General features: G+C 48.6%; 1 protein-coding gene across 2 annotated transcripts in view; it reads left to right on the top strand.

Moving 5' to 3' along the window:
- The window catches only part of Cpa5 (carboxypeptidase A5), a 43,721-nt gene extending 22,299 nt beyond the window's left edge, over positions 1-21,422 (top strand). Inside the window, exons 1-13 of one of the 2 annotated variants that reach the window (XM_003475198.3) lie at positions 743-1,083; positions 1,750-1,808; positions 2,343-2,557; positions 3,616-3,697; positions 4,686-4,820; positions 12,698-12,796; positions 14,114-14,215; positions 15,409-15,510; positions 15,850-15,960; positions 16,353-16,443; positions 20,036-20,235; positions 20,553-20,637; positions 21,100-21,422. In XM_003475198.3, the coding sequence (XP_003475246.2) occupies positions 2,394-2,557; positions 3,616-3,697; positions 4,686-4,820; positions 12,698-12,796; positions 14,114-14,215; positions 15,409-15,510; positions 15,850-15,960; positions 16,353-16,443; positions 20,036-20,235; positions 20,553-20,637; positions 21,100-21,287 (1,359 nt within the window). In that variant the 5' untranslated portion in view covers positions 743-1,083; positions 1,750-1,808; positions 2,343-2,393 and the 3' untranslated portion in view covers positions 21,288-21,422. Of the gene's footprint in view, positions 1-742; positions 1,084-1,749; positions 1,809-2,342; positions 2,558-3,615; positions 3,698-4,685; positions 4,821-12,697; positions 12,797-14,113; positions 14,216-15,408; positions 15,511-15,849; positions 15,961-16,352; positions 16,444-20,035; positions 20,236-20,552; positions 20,638-21,099 lie in introns of those variants that run through there. The other variant, XM_063240724.1, reaches the window with a different exon arrangement.
- Positions 21,423-21,873: the final 451 nt, after the last annotated feature.

Genomic DNA, 21,873 nt, shown 5'->3' with positions numbered 1-21,873 from the left:
ACATTTTTGAAAAAAATTTTTTAAAATACCTTATCTAAATTTTAAAAATCCTGTACTTGGGTTATCATACGTTCTGCTATTTTGTAGGTGTCTAACCTGCCCAGCTGCAGGAGAAAGTCCCTCAACAAAATGTCTTTAGGGAAACCTTTCTCAATCCACATGGATGGCTTTCGCATGGCCCGTTCACACACATCAGCTCTTTTGGCACATACACTAGCTGTGTTTTCCCATCCACCTCTGTATTCTTTAATTGTCTACTTGCTATATTGGAAGTATCAAGGCCAGGGCTATGTTGTTCTCTATTTACTCTGAGATCTGTATAAGGCCCTGGCACATAGTAGGTGTTGAGTAGACATTTTTTGAGTAAATGATTAATGAGCAGTTAATTATGAGTGAAAAATCAATGTGAGCTATTGGATCAAATGCAGCTGTGTGTTTCTGCATCAAATTCAGTTATTGGAAGCAGTGATTTTAGGGCTGGTGAATTCCCTTTGAACTCTGCTGTCCAATGTGATAGCCATTTACCACATGTAGCTATTTAAATTTTAAATTAATTAAAATTAGATAACATTTAAAATTCAGTTCTTTGGTCACACTAGCCATGTGTCAGGCGCTTAGTGACCGCTGTACTGGACAGCCTGGGCATAGAATATTTCCATTATCACTGAAAGTTCCATTGAATGTGTGGCTATAGAATTCTTGAGAATTCCTAAAACCACTCCTCTCTCTGTTTTACCCTTGCTCTCATTCTTTTTCTTTTTCTCTCTCCCATTCCTAAACCAAGTACATGGATAGCTGTCTCATTGTTAATGACTTAAAATGATGCTTTTGAACAAGAAGATGCTGGGTGCTTTTGGTGACTAGTACCATCCCCACCCTTTTCTTTTCCGTTCCTAAGCTATTGTTTACCAGCACATTCTTTTATTCCTGTTGCTACTAAAGCAGTGTGTTTCTTGAGGGGAAAGCATAATTGCTTTGTTTTCTAGGTCCTTAAGCCCTTTGCTAATATTACTGTCTGTGAGTTCCTGAAGCCGGGTTCTAGGAGAGTTCAGCGTCTGAACAGCTGACCCATGAAATAATGGAGTAAGGCCGGAGAGGTGGGGAGCGAGTGGGGCGTCCTGTCAATAGGCGAGCTTCCCTCTCCCCACACATGGCTGGTTAATTGGCCCTTCTGGGGAGGGATTTGTGGGGAGGGGGCGTCTGAGAATCGCCAGTGACAGTTCAGTGGCCTTTTGTTGATGTCTTCTATGGAATAATTTTGTTGGATTTGTCTCTGCCTTTGCCCTACCTCCTGTGGATTTTCTGTTAGATTCATCATTTACCATTCAGGCATCATCTTCTGCTTTTTCCTTCCAATATGACAGCTTTGTGTGCTGCTTGATTCCCGCGATTCCCAGACTGTGAGGTGGGCTGTGTGGGGCTCCAGCAGGCCTGAGAAACAGACTCGGCTGTAGGTTGAGAACTATAATAATGACTTCAGTGGTTTTCAGGCCCAGCAGAAACATACTGCCTGTCCCTACAGAACAGTGACTCCCTAACGACAGAGATGTGGATCTTGGCCAAATTCCTTCTCATACAACACATATTTTCTCTCTTTCCCCCCCTTCTCTTCTTCTGTCTCTTTTCCTCTCTTTCCTGCCTCTCCACCCCTCCTCTCCTCTGGACTCTGTTCTCCTCCCCTTCTCCTGGCTATAGAAATGCAGCTGTGACCCTAATGTCTTTGAAATAATAATCTATTGTGTTTTCTAGGCTTTGCCAAGCCAGTTTGCCCAGGTTGTCTCATCTAATACCCGCCAAATCCTCAAGAGGTAAGGAGGAGAGGTGTTATTAACCTCATCTGACTGATGAATTAGTAGACTGAGATTTAGAGAAATTAGATCAGCAGCCCCAGATGTTTTAGGTGGGAGTTGAGCCCCCACTTCTCTGTCTCTGAGTCCAGCGGCCTTATAATGAAGTGCACACCCTTATGTGTCAGGAGGATGTGGCCTCGGGACATGTACATGGACAGGAAAGGAGAAGGTGCAAAGGAGCCAACTTTGTAGAAGAGGGAAGAAAAGAATGATTGTTTGGGGTCACTAGCTACTCCTCTGTTCCTGGAGATGGAGGATTTGAGGTTCATGATAAGGCAGGGCTAGCCAATGTCCCCACATCCCCACAGAAGAAAGAAAAGCCAAAGACCTTGTTGTGTTGCTCTTTCTCTCTTCCCTGTCTCCTTTGCAGGAGATTTGTCTAGGAATGGTAGGGTGTGGGGCTGGCCCGATTTTCCCAAGACCTGGCACATGGGAACCATATGCTGGGTGCAGCCCCCCCCCCCCCCCGACTGAGCCTAATGCCCTTCTCAGGCTGGAGCTGCCGGCCACTTTTAGGTGCTGCACTATCCTGAGGCCTGGGCCATGCCTGGGCGTGAGGAAAGCTCTGGAAGCTCATCTGCAGGAAGAAGCATGCAGGGCACCCCCAGACAAGGCCTGGGCCCCAGGCTACCCCATATGGGCAAGTGGACACTCCTGTTCTGTGGCTGTATCCTGGCAGCAGCTTGGGGCCAAATGAATTTCACAGGGTAAGTGGCTGCTCCTCAGCAAGAGGGAAGGCTGGTTCTTGGAACAAGGACACCCGAGTATTTCAATACCTCTGTGTGTGCAACTATTTTAATTGGAAGAAAGCAGAGAAGTTAGGACTTCTATCTCCATCCACAACCCACTTCTGGCTTCTTAGTGTCTCCCTCTTTTGCTCCATGCTGCTTGGTGGTATTATTGTGTCTTCCCAAATCTGAGGTCCAGAGATAAGTTCTCAGAGTTCTAAGAATCCCCCAAAATCATATGTAATAGTATATGTATTTCTTTGGCAGGTCATATTTTCCCTCAAGTTCTTAAAGAAATTAATAAACTCCCACAAGACTATGTACTCCTACCAAAAGCAATGTGGTATTGTCCTCCTTTGAGTAATGGGAAGTGCTAGTATGTATATATCTTAGACCCTTTGTGGACATGATTTGTGAGCCTCCCAAAGATCCCAGGGGGTAGATTCTCTGTAGTAGAGGAGACATAGCTCAAAGAGTGGGTTCATTACCAATGATCTCAGTCAAGAAGGGAACTAACACCACTCTGGGCATCAGTTGCTGGTGGACACACTGCAGGCTGGTTTTTGGCCTTATGTCCACCCAGCTGGAAGGGAAGGAGCTCAGTTCCCCTCACTAAATTGAGGTGGGGCTGTCTGATCTCCCCTTCCATGGCCTAGGCATTCCTGCATGAATAGCACGTGGGCTGCTGCTGGTCGCTGGTCCCTCCGGGCTCTGTATCTGTTCCTTTTGTTCTATGTGTGTGTGTAGAGGTCCACACACAGGCATGCCAGTCCTTGGTCTGTCTCAGACTTAGGTTCCCTGTCTCAGAGTTAGGTTCATCAGTACCAGTGACAGGTTTTACGTAGTCCCCTGGGTGGTCCGGCCTTGGGGCCAGGAAGACCCCTGGCTTTAGGCTGAAGAGCCCTGGTGCCCAGAGCTCCAGTCCTTCCTTCCAGGCCTCTTAGCCAGTCTCTTGTCCACTCTGACTCTTCTGAGTGACTCGGCCCACAGTACTGGCCGTTTCCACAGCTTTGTCTGCCTTCACTGTGTTTTTTCAGAGACCAGGTTCTTCGCATCCTGGCCAAGGATGAGAAGCAGCTGTCATTCCTCAGGGATCTGGAGATTTTGAAGCCCCAGAAGGTGAGGTCTGCTCAGGACCTGGGGACATCCCCCAAGTCTCCTGCACCTCGGCTCCCTGTCCTGCTCCCCTTACCCCAGACCTGCCCTCCTGATGTCTCTGTCAACACTCACAAAACTGCAGAAAAGTCAAATGTGACTCCCTTTGAGGAAAGCCTAGACACACTTGTCCACAAATTTGAGAGGCCTTTTTAGGCTGTGGCTTCTCTAGTTTCCCCCTCAATTCTGGATCAAAAATGGAGGGCTGCTGAATGGACCTGGAAATGGCTTGAACTTCCTAAAGTTGTGTAGGAGGCCCAAATGTCCCTGGTGGGATCCACATAGCACCAAGATTGGATGCATCTGCTTCCCTTTGGGATGGATCAGCTTGGGAAACCTGTGTTTCACTTGGGTTCATCCCTGCCAGTCCAAGCATTGTTTCTGAGAGCATTTGTACTTTACAAGTTTTTATAATGGAAAACATTCTGACAGTTGTAATAGAAGAGTTTTGTTTGAAGGCTGTTAAAGCAATTAGACATGGGTGCAGATGGTCCAAAGCCCCTACCTCTGAGTATCCCTACCAGGGAAGACATCACACCTTCTAGGTTTCTGCATTTTACAGATGAGAAACATGTAGGACACAGGGTCCAGCTTAGGCCTTTCCTGCTTCTCCAGTGGTTGGAAGTAACAATGCATCTTTCTTTCGACCTGGGCTCTTGTCGCAGATGTTGAATGGTCTCACTGTTAGGAATTGTTTTGGGGGTCTGCGGATCCAGGACGTGTACAAAGAGGGAGAGGCTAGGAGAGAGACAAAGAGGAGAAGGAAACTTGGTGACTTGGGAGTCTTATGTGTTTATTTACCCCTGTCTTTCTGTTCACTTTAGCATTTTCATTATGGAACTAGAGCCCTTTTAAGTAGAAAACAGGGAACCATTTGTCTCTCCAGGGTGCCTGCAGGAATGCCAAAGGACAGGCAATAAATACATCTGTTTTTCTTTCCTTTGTGAACAAGGTGGACTTCTGGCGGGGCCCAGCCAGACCCAGCCTTCCTGTGGACATGAGAATTCCTTTTGCTGAATTGGATGACATCAAAGGTTACCTGGAGTCTCATGGCCTTGCTTATACCGTTATGATTAAGAACGTCCAGGTGAGATCTCACCCTGGTCCCCAGGCAGGGCTCTCACCTTCCACATCCTTTCCTATTGGGACCCATCAGGGAGGAAAAACACTCCGGCTGAAAGTGCGTGCTTTGCTTCTGGGTCTCCATCTGTGTGTTTATGAACATGCCATGGAAAGAATTAGGTTGCAGATTTCTCAGAGAACATTTAAACCTAAGGACTGAGTTCATGAAGATGAAGAATACTCATGGTGGGGTGGTAGGATGCTGCAGTGCATCCTCTTGGGGAGGAATTTGCAGCAAAGAGCAAAGCAGAAGACAGGAAGGATGTGGAGGGGAGAAAATCACTAAGGCCTTTCCCAGGCACCTCGGATGGACTTGGCTTTTCTGACAGCTCCCTCCTGTCCTTCAGTTTCAGCGAGGAAATACTGGGGGTGGGGATGGGGGTGGAGGTGGGTTGGGGCAGGGTGTTCATTTTCTCTAGAGAAATTAGAAGTAGTAAAAGAAGCCTAGTGTGACCCTTGCCACGCTTTCATCCCTGTGCTGCAGAGCTGGCTGTGCTGGAGTTTCTCTCCCAAGCATTATTGTCCCAGAGGAACAGCTCGGGATGAAAAGCTGCAGACACACCCCTGCCTCATGAGCACCCTAACCTCCCTGCCCTCAACCCATCTGGTGCTGCACAGTTCAGCATCTTCTCTAAACATTGTGAAATTCTATTTCAACTCTCTTGTGTTTATTGACATCCTGGAGATCCTCTGAAAGGTGCTGGTGGCACAGCTTTCTTTGGAAATGATTCTTTTGGGTACCACTTAGCTGCTGAGCCTTCTTCTGCATCCTTTTTCCGATGCAGCTGCTGGCCATGTACCTGTGGAACTGTATCCAGAGATTCATTCCCAACCATGATGTTCAGCACTAATCTCTTCTAAGGGCTCTGAGTGTGGGAACACAGAGCCTCCCAGAGCACACACACTTGACATCACATGCCAAGGGATAAACGCATTAGACAGCATTCCTTTCCCATGCGAGCACAGGGCTGGAGCTGTTGGTTCATTCAAAGACCTTTATCCCTCATCAGGCACATCTGTTTTCTCACTCAACATGTGGGGGTGGGATTTTCTCTAATTAAATCCCCCACAAACAAAAATGGAGACACCCCCACAAACAAAAGAGGCTACCACATCAAAAGAAATAGAATTTAATTCTCATTTTTAGCTCATGCCTCTATTTTGAAGTTTGCATTTCCTTGCTTCTGCTGCACTCTGGGAACCCCATAGCATTTGGCAGACAGATATGTTGAAGTCTGGAAAAACTTTCTGTTGAATGCTGTGCATCAGGGATGGTCCTGGAGTCACCTCTGAGCCTCCCTCACTGGCCCCTCTGGAGTGATCCTCTGATTGTTCTCTGCAGTCCTTTTAACCCCCCACACCATCTCCCGGGGAGTTTGCAGTCTCCCAGGAAATTGCTCTTGCCCAGCCAGGCAGGAGTTTCCTAAACAGGTCGTGGTCTGCAGAATATCAAGCACTGACTGCTTTCTGGAGACCCTGCTATGGCTTCTAGGGTGTTGGAAGCTGGGGGTGGCCATTGTTCCCATGGATTTGTGGTGTTGGAGGGTACCTCAGGAGAGGACTGCACAATGCACCAGCTGAAGGATGGGAAGGACTTCGAGCAACCCAGGCTGTTGGTGACCAGGCTTATCTCCCATACTGACCACTGACCTGATTCTTTTCCCAGCCCTCACACTTGGCACAGTATCTCCTGCAGAGTGGGCCCTTAATAATTATCTCCAGAATGAATTACCCCATTGTTTTGAGACAGGGCTGTGCTTATTGATGCGTTTGGTCTTTTCTCTCTGGCCCCCTCCCCCTGCCCCTCAAGGTCCAGTTGCACTGGCCTCATCTATCTTGACACCCTGCTGCTTAGCTGGTGCTTAATAAACGTTAGTTGAATTAATGGGTGTGAGGTGAAAAGGGAAGAAGAGAGGGTGTGTTTGGTGCAAGGGCCAGGTTGAGAGAAAGGGCAAAAAACCTTGCTTTTGGCTGGAGGACTGGAATATTTTTAAGGAAAGGAAGTGCTCATTTCTCTGGCTGTCATCTGCAGTGCTTGAGAAAGATGAGGTGCCTCTGTTCACTCACCAACAGACACAGAGATGCCTACTGTGTGCCGAGATGGGGCAAGGCACTGCAAACACAAAGATAAAAACAATCTGGGGCCCAATCCAGGGGAGTAGGAGAGTGTGGGGGATGGGGCGAGGGAAGTCAATCGGTGATTACAATGGAGTGGATGAGTGCACTGATAGAGAGGGAGCAGGTTGCTATGGGAGCAGAATACAAGAGGCGCTGCACGTCTAGTGCTGAAAAGGTGGTAATTACGGTGTGTGGCGGCTGCCGAGCCAGCCGAAGGGTGTTGGGAAGTGAAGGGAGCCCCCGCCAGAGGCAACAAGGCTGGACTGCAACACAGAGGGCACCTTCTGCCCTGCGGAGAGGTCAGGATTGTATCCCCCAAACCGTGGGGAAGATTTTAAGGGGCTTTGATCAGATTTGCATTTCAGAAAAGCCACTCTGCTGGCGACAGCGTTGAGTTGGGGACCGGCCTGGCAGAGACAGGCCGGAGGATGGTGAGGAAATTGCAGTGGGCCAGGCAAGAAATGATCTGATTCAGAGTGAGCTTTATTTGCATTTAATTTTTCTTCACCTCCTCGTTCTTTTCAGCCCTTTGCTGCTTTTTCTCCCCCTAGGATGAGTCACCGTGGAAAAGCTTCACTTGAGCAATCAGCGCTGTGGATTTTAATGGCTTTTTTCTGATTACAAAATTAATAAATATTCATGTTAGATAATTTGGGAAATAGGGGGAAAGCACAAGAAGAAAACAAAAATCACCCATACTCTGATCACTTAGAGAGGAGTACAATTTAGTATAAATATTGGTTCACCAATTCCTCCTTCTGTATTGGACTATTCTCACCTGCATACAAGTAGTTATTTATCCCATCTTTAAAAACCCTGTCTTGATTCCCCACCTCTTCCCCACTCCAGCCATCATCTCCTTTCTCAACTTGTAGAGCAAAACTGCTGGGAATATTGACTTTATACGTGGTGGTGCTCACCTCAGGCAGACAGTCTGGCTCTCATTCTGCAAAGCTACCCTTGACTGACAATGGCAAGGAAAGGCTGGGTCCAACTGGGTCGTCACCTCCATGCGGTCCTATTCTCCCCAAATCATGTCTCTGTTCTCCCAGGACCCTGCACTGTCCTGGGTTGCCCTAGCTCCCTCTGCTACCTTTTTTTTTTTTAACCAAGGATTGAACTCATGACTGCGTTCCTCTCCTCTTTGCCCGAAGTTCTCCTGCTTCCTCATCCAGATGTGGCACAAACCCCTCCTACCTCCTCATGACTGCCTTATTATCCTGGCTCCAGCCTGCACCACTCCCTGGACTCTAGATTCCTATAGCTGGCTCCCTCCTCATCATTTCCATTGGGGGCCTAGTGGGCCCTCAAACTCCTTAGGTCACCCACCCTCCTCCACAGCCTTCTCTAATTCAGGAAATGGCAGCGCTATCCCTTGCCAGTCACCCAGGCACAGAACTCGGAGTCATTCTGGACTCTTCTCACGCCCACATGCAATCCACCAGCAAATCCCTTGGACCCTCCCCTCAAAATGTATCTCAACACACCAAGCCTGTGTCCGAAAGCCATCTTCTCTAAGGTGTAAGTCCAATCCTGTCACTTCTTTGCCCAAAACCAGCTAGGGCCTCCTCTCTAATTCAGAGTAAAAATTAAAGTCCTTAAAGTAGTCACAGGGCTCCACGTGATCTGTTGCCCATGATGTGGACCATTCTGTCCCTTGCTTGTTCTGCTGCACATGCATGGACCTCCTTGATGTTCCTTGAACTTGCCTAATCCATTACTGCCTCAGGGCCTTTGAACTTGCTGGCCTTCATTCTCAGAGTGCTCTCCCTGCAGTTAATCTGCTTGGCTTATTTGTGCACTTCTGTTAAATGTTTGTTCATGCATCACCACTTCCCCTTATTTTAACTTGTACCACCACTCCTTCCCTAACTCCTTTTTTCTTCCCCTGCTGCGTGCTCCTTGGCATTTCCACATTCTCGAATCCTGTACAATTTACTTCTTTCCCTTGTTGATTTCCTGCCTTCCTCACTAGACTGGGAGCTCCACAAGCTGACAATTTTGTTTGTTGGCTGCATGCCCTATTGCCCGAAGTGTGTGCTCAACACATACTTGTTTGCTGAATGGAAGGGTTTTAAAGCAGAGATGCTGCAGGCTGGTGTGGGTGGGCATTGGCTCTCAAGAGGAGAAGCAGGGGGATTGCGGGAGAAGGCAGGCAAGAAGGGAGGAACTGTGGGCAAGACATTAAGGGAAATGCAGGTCTGGCTGCATCAAGGGAGCAGAGACAAGTCAGTCCTGACTTGGCGCACACCTGTAATCCTAGCACTTGGGAGGCTGGGGCAAAAGGATTGCTGTGAGTTCAAGGCTAGCCTGGGCTACACAGTGAGACCTTGCCTCAAAAAAAGGTGGGGGACAGAGACAAAAGGGGACCCAAGTTGCTAGGTTGGGCCACACAAGGGACAGGTGCTAACTCAGTGCTCAAGTGAGGTGTCTGTCATTAATGGGGCATTTGCCATTCCAGCCCATCAGACTCACTCCCTCTGATGGAGTCCAGATTTCCTCATCTTGCCTTGTAATGGTCCATCACAGCACCCTGGAGCCATCCCGACAGTTAGTCTTGTCCCTGTAGCCATTGTTGGCATTAGTGCCACAGGTGACATTTGTGAGCATTTGCCTCATGCCAGGCAGTATGCCTTCCAATCTACGTGAGAACAACTGAACGTGTGTACTAAAGTCTGTGATGATGTGACAGTCGTTTTATGAGGGAAACTGAGGCATGGGAGATTTAGTAATTTGTCCAAGTCAGTGACAGCCTGTGATGGCCTGGCTCTGGGACCCACACACTCTGCTCTGTGCCATCTTCCTCTCTCCTTGTCGCTTGTGTGTTGTTTTACCTTTGCCTTTCGCAATGAAGCCAGAGGTTTCAGTCTTGAGCTCTGAGGAGCTCCTTCTAACAACTAAAGATCTGTAGCCCCTCTCCCCGAGGGTGCATTGTCATTGCGTCTGCCCATAGAGCAATCATGAGGTGAGGAAGAAAAAGCCAGGCCTGTGCCAGGAGGGAGAAGACATCACCACATTCATATTTGTGGAAGGGGCAGTGCTGAGAGGTCCGGCTTGCCCCAGGCCTCAGCTCCACCTTCAGGCCTATGGCCGCCTCCTCTCTCCTACCCTGGGATATTGTTCTTTACTTAATGGCCCCTCCCCTTGGTTACTCTTGTCATAAATTAATTGGCACCAAAGTATTTCTGTCTGCGTTAGGTTAAGGCTTCCAGGGAGGCAAATGGTTGAGTTTTGGGTTTCTTGTCTTTTTTGCTTTTTTGCTGAGGAGCCTGACAGGGATGTAATTAGGCATCCTGAGCCCCTAGTGAGGCCACATTCTTACCTCCCCTATCCTCTTCCCTTGACTCTGAAAAGAGAGCAGACATCTGTGCAGTGTTCTGTCCAGGATGGATTAGTGTTCCTGGAATTGGGGCCCAGCTGCAGGCCTAAGCATTCCGAGCTCATAAGAAGGCGTCATAACCATTCACAAGTTTGGGAGAGTGTCTGGCGTTATTTGTGTATAGTGCTGACCTCCCATTTGCCTCCAAGCTGTTGTGGAACAAAAGGCGCCCGCTGGGAACTCTTCCTGTGGGTGTCCCTGGCTGTGAGGGAGGAACTGCGTCCTAGTCCTGTCCTCCCAGTTTCTTCTCTCTGCCTTCACCCCGCCTCAGAACCACTCCAGAGCCCAGCAGGTTAGATCCCTGGACCCCGTAACTTCATTCTGATGAGGACAGGGGGGACCAGGCTTGCCTTGGTCCAGCTGCTGTCCCTGCAGCTGTCAGTACAGCTGGGCATCGACCCACAGTAGCAGGCACTTACCAGTCATGGTGGGCTGCTGAGATTTGAGTGGGTTTTCTTGGAAGAAGTCACATTCCTTCTGGTAGAGTGGTACTTGTTGAGCACCTTAGCCTCCCAGAGCGGTACCTGTTGGAGCTGACCAGCGGTGTCTAACTTAACCAGTCACTCCAGCTTTGCCCAAGTGGGAATGCCTTGGCCTCCTCAGTGGCTGGAAAACATTATGATTATAATTGCCTAGGATGAAATCGGTGCTCAAACATAAAACAAAATGAGTCCTACACATTGATTTCCAGTGCCATTTTGAACTCTATGAACTTGAGAGTTATGACCAAAGGGGCTGGGCCCTCAGGGATGCAGGAGTCATGGATCTTCATCTGCAGCACCAAGTGCGGACACCCTCTCTCCCAGGCCCCGGATACGTTAGCTATTAGGGCTTTTGGCTTTGGCATTACTTATACACTTAAGAGTCCTTACTCACTGAAGTAGTAGAAACATTTTCAAACTGAAAAAATAGAGAAAAAAATTTCTCTTAAGTCCTAACCCTCTATATTAATAGGCATTGTTGGCATTTTAGTGTATAAATTGTTGGCATTGTAGTGTCTTTTTTTTAAGCTCAGGGGTACTTGGTTTCATTATTTTAAAAAAACTTTTTAAGTGCAAGAATACTATAGTGGAGTTTTCAGCTGTTGTTAACATTTTGTAGATTTATATCCTCTGTTTCATAAGATGATTAGATGATAGATAGATAGATGGTTAGATAGATAGATGATAGATAGATCTTTGTGTGTATGTTAATATTGTTGGTCTTTATTTTTGATAGCTAGCCTCAAGGAACCCAAGGCGAAGAACTGGAGTTACCTTACTTGTATCACTTGTTAGCTTTGCCATTAAATCATGTCATCTCTCTAATCTCCTCTTTATCTCTAAAACAAGAAGCATTAATCTTTGCTCTGGGATCTGGTCATCTGACCAGATCAAGTGAGATCATAAGTACAAACATGCTTAATAAACCATAAGGCTCTGACCCTTAATAAAGCATCCTCCAGACTCTGTTGTGGTCCAGCATTGTAAACAGGGGACATTTGGGGGTTAATGAGGGACCAACATCCTCTGTAGTATTTCCCACACTGGACAATCAGTGCTGAATCCTGAGGCACCTTAGCTCTGGGTGCCAAGATCAGTGTATAATCTTGGGTGGAGGACACTTGCCCAATTCACTGTGACCCAAGCTAGGAAAGTATCCAGGATGATGTGAGCAGTTCCTATGGACAGCAGGAAGTGCATGTGAGAGCTGAGTGCTGACACCAAACTGGCACACAGGATACTGCATTTGGTCCCCTCATATCTGTGTTAGAAGGCAGCTGACTTGGCATATGATAGACCATTGGCATATTAATCATGACCAAGACTGGGTTTGTGCATACTTGCCTTTCCAAATGGCTTGGATACCAATTGTCTAGGCTACTGTCTAAGGGGTAGGTGGAATTGATGTTGGGGGTCAGAGAAACTCTCCTCTCCCCAGGAGATCAGTACCCATGGTTCAGTCTGGGTCCAGAGTCAACAGAATGTTAATGAATATTGACAGTAGATAAGAGCATCCTTTCCAAAATGTCCTCATACCCATTATTACATCCTATCCTATGAGGTAACAAGATGGATATTGCTGCCCCAAATTTCAAGCTGGGGAAATGAATCCAACAGCCAGCTCTACAGTGAGTTGGTGGCAGAGAAATTCCTTATTGTGTGCTTAGTTGAAAAATGGCACAGTGAATGCCAGTCAGCCGGTGGAGTTGTCCCTGGCAGCAGTCTTCCATTGTGTGGCGCATTCTCACAGTGGGTTGGTTCCCTGGGTCAATGCTATCTATAAGGACAACCATCCAAGGCTGGGGCCACAGGCAAGCCAGCCCAGCCCTTATCTGCCTTCTGATGCATGTTCCCATCTCTTAGGTGCTGCTGGATGCGGAAAGAGAAGCCATGGCGAAGGCTCGCCGGCTGGAGCGCAGCGCCAGTAGCTTCAGCTACTCCTCTTACCACACCTTGGAGGAGGTAGGCCTGTCTGGGTCAAGCTCCATGCTCTCTCATGCTGCTGGGTCCCTTAGTCTCCAAACACCGGCAGAGACCAGTGGAGGTCGGTGGGAGGCTATGAACTCAGGGAGACATTAGATGGTCTGCTAAGCCCTCAGTTCAAAGCACACAGACAGAGGGGACTTTGGTTCAGCAGTACAGCCCTGGGTGGTGTGGGGCAAAGAGTCTCCTGGGCCAAATCTAACTACTGGGAGAGATCTGTGATGGCCAGAACAGGGTCAGCAAGGCTGCCCTGATAGCCTGTTCTCTGGCCTGGGATCCACTAACTTCTCTGTGAGCTGTCTTGGTGTTTGGTGTCCGTAGTTGTAGGTGGTTGATGATCTAAGGGACAGAAAGCCAGATATATTAGAGAGTCAGAGTTGCCTTTACTTAGAGAAAATTCATGATCACAGTGACAGCTATGGCAGATGTGATGGGTGGTGGCTTGTTTATAAAGGACAGTGGGCAGGAGAACAGAAAGGAGGGTACAGAGATGACAAGTTCTGAAGGAGACTCAAGGCACAAGTCTCATATTATGTTAAGGACATAACATTGTCTGTATTGTCCCTCTGTTATTATCATCACTTGCCCATTTTACAAGGCTTGTATTATATGATCCATCTTTTTTTTTATATTTCTTAATTATGTGTATTGAAAGGACGAAAGGGTGAATTAAAGAGGTCTAATAACCGATGCCAGAGGTCAATAAAACATGAATCCTGCCTTCAAGTGGCTTAGAGTCTAAAAGGGATTAAAAAAATTTTTTTAAACATTGAAAAAAAGTTTTTTAAAACATTGAGATCTGTCAAATGGCCTAAAAGGGCCAAAGAATGAAGACAAGGGAGAATTTCCAACCACAGAGAGCTACTGGTCCTGGCTGGGGACTAGAGAAGACTTAGTGTCTGCTCATCTCCTAGGCAGCAGTGTGGTTCTACACAGGGGAGGGCCTGGTAACGGCCGGTCATGCTCACTGCCCTGAGCTCTGAGGGCGTCTTTTTTTTTTTGTCTGTTTTTGAGACAGTGTCTCACCATGCAGTTTAGGATGGCGTTAGGCTCACTTTGTAGCCCAGGCTGGTCTCCAACTTGCAACGATCCTCCTGCCTCAGCCGCCTGAGTGCTGGGATTACAGGAGTGCACCACCACACCTGGCTTGAGGGCATCTTCAAGTTTTGCAATTCTTGATTGATTCAAGCCATAAAGAGGGTGGGTGGGGGTAAGGGAGGAGAATATTCAGAGGCATCTTGGGGTTCACCTGTTTCCTTGTTTACAAGCCAGTCTGATGGATTTCATTCCTTTTAGATCTACAGCTGGATTGACAACTTTGTAACTGAGCATTCAGACATTGTCTCCAAAATTCACATTGGAAACAGCTTTGAAAACCGCTCCATTCTTATTCTGAAGGTAAAAGCTCGGGGACAGCCAAGAAACTATAGTGACAACCTGTGGCTGAGGTTGGGCTCACAGGGCAGAGGTGGGTGGGAGTTTTGAGGAGGAGGAGGATGTATATACCCCTGACCTCAGGTGACTCATGAACTTTGAGATGTGACATTGAAGGAACCACCATTACAGTAGGGGACAGGTGACAGTGTGGTGACCAGGCAGGAAGTAGTGGGAGGGTTGCTAAGGAGTTGCAGTTATACAATGGCACTTGTCACCCTGAACTGGGGTGTGAGTCTGGGTGAGTCAGTGTTCTTTCTGCTGCCTCGGTTGCTTCTTCTTGTAAATGGCACAGAGAAGGTTCATCTAGGTACGTACATAGAGAGTTCATCTGATGATGACTGACATCATCTGGTTTGGGGAGCCCAATAGATAGGCCTGAGTCTCTGGACAAACCTCTCAGCCTTTGACAAGAGCCCCTAACACAGCACTTGAGTAAACCTGGCCACTGTAGGGCCCTTGGCATGAAGGAAGCAGGATGGATAAAATGCAGAGGCCACCAGAAAGCTGTTCTTATTAAGTGCCTTAAAAGTTACCTTGGGCCCTGTAGGGCACTAGACATCAGATGTCAGGAAAGATAAACCCTGATACCCTTAACCATGCTCAGTGTGATGTCCCTGAATAGACTCATGGCCTTTGTCTAACTTGGCCTTTGGCTTCCCCTGTTTCTGCTGCCATCCCCCCCGTACCAAGTGCTGTTGTAGTGTTGTCTAAGACCTTCCTGCTCAAAGTGTGGCCCTTGCACAAAGCATCTGTGTCCCTTGGGAGGGTGCATGTTAGAAATGCCAATGCTCAGAATCCTCACCAGCCCCACTGAATCAGAATCTGCACTTTAGTGAGATTCCCAGGGCATTCACATGCCCATTAAAGTTCAAAGAGCTCTAGTGTTAAGATGTCCTCAGTCCCCTGGGAAATTCTGTGCCTCCTGCTTGATCCTGCTTTGCCCTCTGAGAGCAGCACATAGGACAAAGGCCCCCAACACAAACATTTGCTGGGTGCATGCACAGGTGCCTGTGTACCCCCACTCCATGGGCCAAGCACTTCTAGCACATGGGGCCATCCCCTGCAGTATTCATGCATCTAGGGCCTCCTTCCAGGGAGCCCCAGCATGAGCACCATGATGTCTCTGGTCAAACCTCCCTTGTTTTTCCTCCCAGTTCAGCACTGGAGGCTCGAATCGTCCAGCCATCTGGATCGACACTGGGATTCACTCCCGGGAGTGGATCACTCATGCCACTGGCATCTGGACTGCCAGGAAGGTCAGCAGGGCCTTGTGGCCAAGGGAAAGCCATTGATGGGGGCTAAAAAGGGTGGGGGTGTTTGAGTAGTTAAGGATACCTCCATAAATTGAAAAATTTAACCTCATTCTCTCAAATTCAGGGTGCTCTATCCCCTCCTGCCCTGTGGAAAAGCTACCAGGTGCTCTTTGCAGCAGAGAGCTCTTGTCTATTCTCTGCCTTCAAGTTGCTTAAAATCAAAGCCTCTGATTTTGGATGGCCCAGTGCTGTCTCTTCCTGCAGCCACTGGCTGTGCAAATGTCCTGCTCTACCTCTGAGGAAATCCTAGCAGGGCCTCCCATCTCTCAAGCTTTCTTGCAGATTGTCAGCGCGTATGGCAAAGACAGCATCCTGACAGACATATTGAATACCATGGACATCTTCATAGATCTTGTCACCAACCCTGATGGGTTCGCTTTTACTCATAGCATGGTGAGGACACATGGGGAGCTTGGGAATCAGGAGTCAGTTCTGTGGAGGCAGAGAAAGTTCCCCCAGGCTCTGGAGCTGACTCCTTTGAGGGCTTTGCTGGGGGAAGGAGGGTTGCTTAGTACTGTAGCTATGACCTCTTGCCCTCCAGCCCCTGTCTACTGCCCAGCAAAGGCCACCATTGGCAGCCTGTTTGGGGGCCTCTCCCTAAACTTTGACTTCAACCACAGCATATCTGACCTGTAGCCTTGGCCCAGCCCCATCCTGTCCTGGGGATTTTTCCCTCTGCTCCTCCCTGCCCCACCAGACCCCTCTTCGTCAACCAGGATGGCAGCACTCCCATGCCCAGGGAAGTGGGCCCAGTGAATGAGGTCACCTGACCTGGGCTTTCTCAGAACCGCTTGTGGCGGAAGAACAAGTCCAGCAGACCAGGAACCTCCTGCACTGGCGTGGATCTCAACCGGAACTGGAAATCAGGCTTTGGAGGTACGTGAGCTGCGGTCCTAGGCAGGCTCTCCCACACTGTTAGGTTGGGTTGACTCATAACTTGGGAGGCAGGGACAATACTGTGAGATAATGTGTGTGTTTCATGGCCAGGGGAAGGCATGTATGTGCCTGGGATGGGCCCTGGGCTATGGCAGGGGTTGCACGTGTGTGTCAAATATATACATATACAAGCTTTCATGGGACTGTTAAGGGGGCTCTCAGCTCCTGAGGACAACTGCAAGCACTGAATCCTAACCTAAGCAGGAGATACAAGGTAGGCTTACCAGTTATTCAAAACCCAGAGGCTGAGGGTTTCATGACACATCTGAAATGTCCCTAACCCTTTCCTGAGGAGAGCACAACCCAAGAAAATATCTCTGGACTTATTCCCTGAAAGCTCTGATCTGAAACTTACCCTATGGGAAGATCAAAGTAATAGTTCCAATATGGAAGGAGCCAGATTCTTGCCACTGGAGCTGGCTGAAACCTGACGTTGATTTTTGGCCAGTTTCTTTGTGACCACGGGCCAGTGCACTGCCAGGCTGCTACGTATCTGCAGGGCTGTATGAATCCATTGCTGGGCTGGTGTGAGCTTGCTCCTGGGTGCCTGCTAGTCTTCTTTGAGTCTGTCCCTCACCATGCCATGGGCCAGGGGATTAGTTGAGAAAACTGAGCACCCCCCTCAAAGCACAGAGACAGTACATGGACCCCAGGAGTGTAACAGCTGGACAGAATGTAACAGCCAAGGCAGAGTCACCAGAATACACATACTACCCTCTGCTTCCAGATGTGGTGTCCACACGGCATGGAGGTGGGTGGGGGAGTTCAGTCCCAAAGGGGACAGTGCCATTGCAAGCAAATCCGTAAGAGGGTGGTCAGACTCATGGCAGAGAACAGTGTGACCTGGGTGCTGACGGCTCTGAAAACCTGGCTTCTGAGGTCTGCTCTCATTGAAAACTAAGAACCGTTGAAGAGCTTTGGAACTGAGGCCCCCTCAGCCCGCAGAGTGAGGGGTGTCTGGGGGTCTGGGCTCTGTGTGTCGCCTATGCTGTAAAGGAGTAGGACTGTCAAATTAGGCATTTCACCTCCACATGACCAGAAGTTTGCTCTGGGTGGGCATACAGGTGACCCCACAGCACCCACTGCTGTCAGTGTCCACAGGCCCTCAGACATCCCGGCTTGGAGAAAGACAAATTACCTCTAAAAGAAAATAACTTTTGTGGGTTTCTCCACAGGGAAAAAAGATCCCTGTATATATACAATATAAAAAACAATTATGGAAAAAAAAAAAGCCCAGAGGGGCCAAAAAGCTCCCATAATCCCACTACCCAAAGATTACTGCTTTTAATAATTTACCATGTCCTTCCAGAGAGTTCCCTTTGCTACAAATTACATTTTTAGAGAAGGAAAAATAAATAGCTAATGAATCCATTAGCAGGTACTTGTGAAACAGGCAGGCTCAGAGGACCTTTACTGAACGTCAGAGAGGCAGGCAGCTAATTCCCATTTGGTCAGGGGAAGATTAGTTTTTTTCTGCTTAGCTCAAACCAGAACTAATGGCCTGAAGTGTTTCTCCATATTTGGGCAAAGCCACCTGGTTGTTGGCAGGGGAATTGCTTTCCTGCGTGGGTTGCAAACGCAGACAAAGCTCTCAGCCTCCCTGCTTGCTCGGCTCATCTGTTGCTATTTGTCATTCATCAGGGGAAGCAGGTGCAGGAACTCAGGGCAGACACAACAACCAGGGCCACTGTTAGCCAGGACCACACCAGCTTGGGGGGCTGCCCCTCACTCTCTTGTTCTTGGCAGGCTTGTCCCCTTCTAATCAGAGTCCCCCCAGCACGGGTGTGGACAGCCAACCAAGAGGGGGTCTCTCAGGTGACAGGATGGCCTCTGGGCTGGTGACTCAGGTGGGAATATTTAGTTTATAGCATTATTATTGCCCTCGTTTAATAGCTGTGTTAGCAGCAGTCTGGAGATCTTGTTTCCCACCATGCCTGCCCTCATCTGCCTTCAAGAAGACCAATCTGCTGCATTGCCCAGCCTCACCTGAACTGGTCATTGGGCTGGTCTGCTGGCAAGGGGCAAAACGGTTGCTCTGGTATCACCAGGTGGCTTCAGAACCTGGGGGTATCCCTACGCTCTGACCTGGGCTTAGGTGCAGGTGTTTCAGAGGGGGCGGGGGGAGAGGGGCTGGGATACATTCTTCCCCTTGTGCCCATAATCTTGACCAGCTCTGACCAGCCCTCTACAACATGGTCCTTGGAGCAGGAGCAGAGCATAAGAAGAGTGGAAGAGAAGGAAGGAAATGAAGAGAACATGGGAACAAATTAAACTTGTCAAAAACTAGAAGCACATTTTCTCTTAGCTCTGTCCTCCACATAGGCCCCAAAAAGAATTTTCAAAGACCTCTTGCATTTGTGGTTCTCAACAACCTTCAGGCAACTATGGAGATGTTATCTGTCCTTCCCTGGCCCCCAAATCCATGGAGCTCCTGTGACCACAGCTGGGGCAAAGCTCAAACAGACACTCTCTGAGCATTTTGCAGTGAACTCAAGAAGGTTCGGTCAAAGGCACTGCTGCTAAGGGGCGGCTAGAATTGGGACATAGACCTCTAGTGCTCATGAATATAGCTTCTGAGGCAGGCCTGACTTTCCAGGGAATCCCAGATAGGATGTATCCAAACGAAGACCCCAGAGGGCTCCTTGCTGGGCCATAGAGTTGCTGAATGTCTTAGTTATTTTCTCTCATTGCTGAGACAAAATATGTGACACCCAGAGTTAAAGGGGGAAAGGTTTATTTAGCTCACAGATTGTAGAGGTTTCAGTTCATAATTGGATAGCTCCAAGGTAGGGTGACTGGGCAGAGGGCCATCACAGAAGAGAACGGTTCATGGCACCCACAAGACAGCAAAAGCAACAAGGGAAGCACAAGCCTCTTTCTGTCCCTTGTATCGTATGCAGACTATCTGCCCCAGGGTAGATATAGCACTCATTACCTTAGTGCTAGCCAGAACTATGTCAAGCAAATCAGTGGACTGATTTACTAGCCACATATCCTTAATCCCACCACCATACAGCTACCTCTGAAAAGCCTTCCCCTTCCATGACTACATGAGGCTTGCTGGGGTGGGGGCATCTAGACACAAACCATAACACTGGGTCACAGTGTTGTGTGTCTCTGATGTATGAGATGTGGGTGTGCAGCAGTAACAAATATCCTTCCAAATCTCAATGGCTAAATATAACAAAAGTTTATTTTATATGCATACAAAACCCAGTGTGGGCAGGTGAATCTCCTTGGCAACTCTCTTCTAGTGGTGACAGAGGGGCCTGGGATGCTACTTTTATCTAAAATAGTTTGCTTCCCCACCAGACAAACTGATTGGAGTGTAAAGTTATTCTTGTTCATGGACTCAATCCAGAAATGTTATATCATTTCCACTCATTTTCATTGGTCAGAAATTGTCACATGACCTCAACCACACTGCAAAAGAAGGCTGGGAAACATCAGGGGCTATATGGATATTTTGAGAGGACTATCTCTGCCACATCTGGGAATTCCAACCCTTTGAGTGGTTTTATTTTACTTCCAGGAAATGGTTCTAACAGCAACCCCTGTTCAGAGACTTACCATGGGCCTTCACCTCAGTCAGAGCCAGAGGTGGCTGCCATTGTGGACTTTATCACAGGCCATGGGAACTTCAAAGCTCTGATCTCCATCCACAGCTACTCTCAGATGCTCATGTATCCATATGGCCACTCTATGGAACCTGTTTCAAGCCAAAAGGAACTGGTAATATTGGCTGCCTAGGGATTGGGGGAAGAGACCTTTTCCCAGGAAAATCTGTATCTGACCCATTTCCAGAGAGTTCAGGCTCTCATTCCTTAAAATGAGGGTCTGACTGCTAGACCCCATACTTGGGAGGATAGGAAACCTGTTTTTCTCTGAGATCAAATTCAAGGCTAGAGGTGCTATGTTCCCTTCCCAGAAGAGCTGTCTGCACCATCAACTTCTGGGACTAAGTCTACTTCTCACCAGCTGCCGAGGGTGCAGGGGGTGTGGGAACTCCTGTAAGCCCCTGTCAGTCCCTCTCCGCTGTTGTCTTACAGTACAGGCTTGCCAAGAAAGCAGTGAAGGCTCTGTACAAGGTGCATGGGATCAACTACATTTTTGGCAGCATCAGCAATACCCTCTGTGAGTAAGCCTCCTTGATTACTGCCCCAGATGCCACATCTACCTGGGCTCAGGCAGGTGCAGCTTACTGGCAGCCTGGCCAGCCAGATAGCAGTGCCACAAGCCTATCTGGGCTGGGCCAAAGCTGCCTGTTAAATTTAGAGAGCAGAGTGGATGATGGCTCCCAGGCAGCCTCTCCTTGGTGTGTCAATGCACAGCTCTGGAAGCCTAGCTTACTGCAGGGCTCCTTGCTAGAAAAGAGCATCAGCCTGGTGGCCTCTGGGGCTTTCGGTCTGCAAGAGAAGGGGTGGGCTAGGTGGGTAGGGTGTGTCCCAGGATGAAACCTGGGCCAGGAATGTAATAGGGTCTGGGCTGGGTGGGAGTTTGGCTCCAGGGTTCACTTTCCCAGTGTGATGCCCCTGAACTCTGTGATCTCATACCCTCCTTCCTTTGGGGGAATTTTTGGGGTTCTTTTGTTTCTAGATGTGGCCAGTGGAGTCACCGTGGACTGGGCCTATGACAGTGGCATCAAGTATGCCTTTACCTTCGAGCTCCGGGACACAGGGCGCTATGGCTTCCTGCTGCCAGCTACACAGATCATCCCCACAGCCCAGGAGACATGGATGGCGATACGGACCATAATGCAACATACCCTGAATCACCCCTACTAGTAACACTACTGAATGCAGAGCAGGCAAACCCTCCTCCTCCACAAGGCCCAGGCCTCCCCCTAAAACTCAGGTTATATATCCCTTCCCCATACCCATTCCCAGACCGTGGAGAAATAAATGCAAGCTTGAACAGGCTTTGTTGCTGCTGGTGGCACTCTTGTGGGTTCAGTACTGAAGAAGATACAGAGGGTCACTGCATCCATCGCCAGAGGCAGCTTGACGTGCTCAGGGACTCTCTTCACACTTCCCATTTCCTACCTTCAGGAAAGTGAGGGGCCCGCAGGCCTCACCATCTTCAGGGTTCTTAGAGCCAGAGTAGATATGTCACCCCTGGACAGCTACTCAAAGACACACTGTCCCAGGAGTACTGACATTTAAAATGACCCTGCAGGGGACAGTGTTTGATGGAAATGAGGAGATCCCTGATAGAAGCATTTCTGGACTCTTGAGAGAAAGGTAGGTCCAGACAGACAGCCCCTACCTCTGCCTGCCTCATTTCCCTTGCTGGGGAGCTGGTAGGAGCACAGTTCAGAGGTGCCCACTCAGCAGACTGCACTAATCCGAGAACTCAAGATGAACAAGACAC

Source organism: Cavia porcellus, unplaced genomic scaffold (genome assembly GCF_034190915.1).
Source record: "Cavia porcellus strain 051 isolate PalLab524CR breed Dunkin Hartley unplaced genomic scaffold, mCavPor4.1 scaffold_2, whole genome shotgun sequence".
Taxonomy (NCBI): domain Eukaryota; kingdom Metazoa; phylum Chordata; class Mammalia; order Rodentia; family Caviidae; genus Cavia; species Cavia porcellus.
Note: the sequence above shows the minus strand (reverse complement) of the source record. Positions and strands in the feature narration are given on the sequence as shown.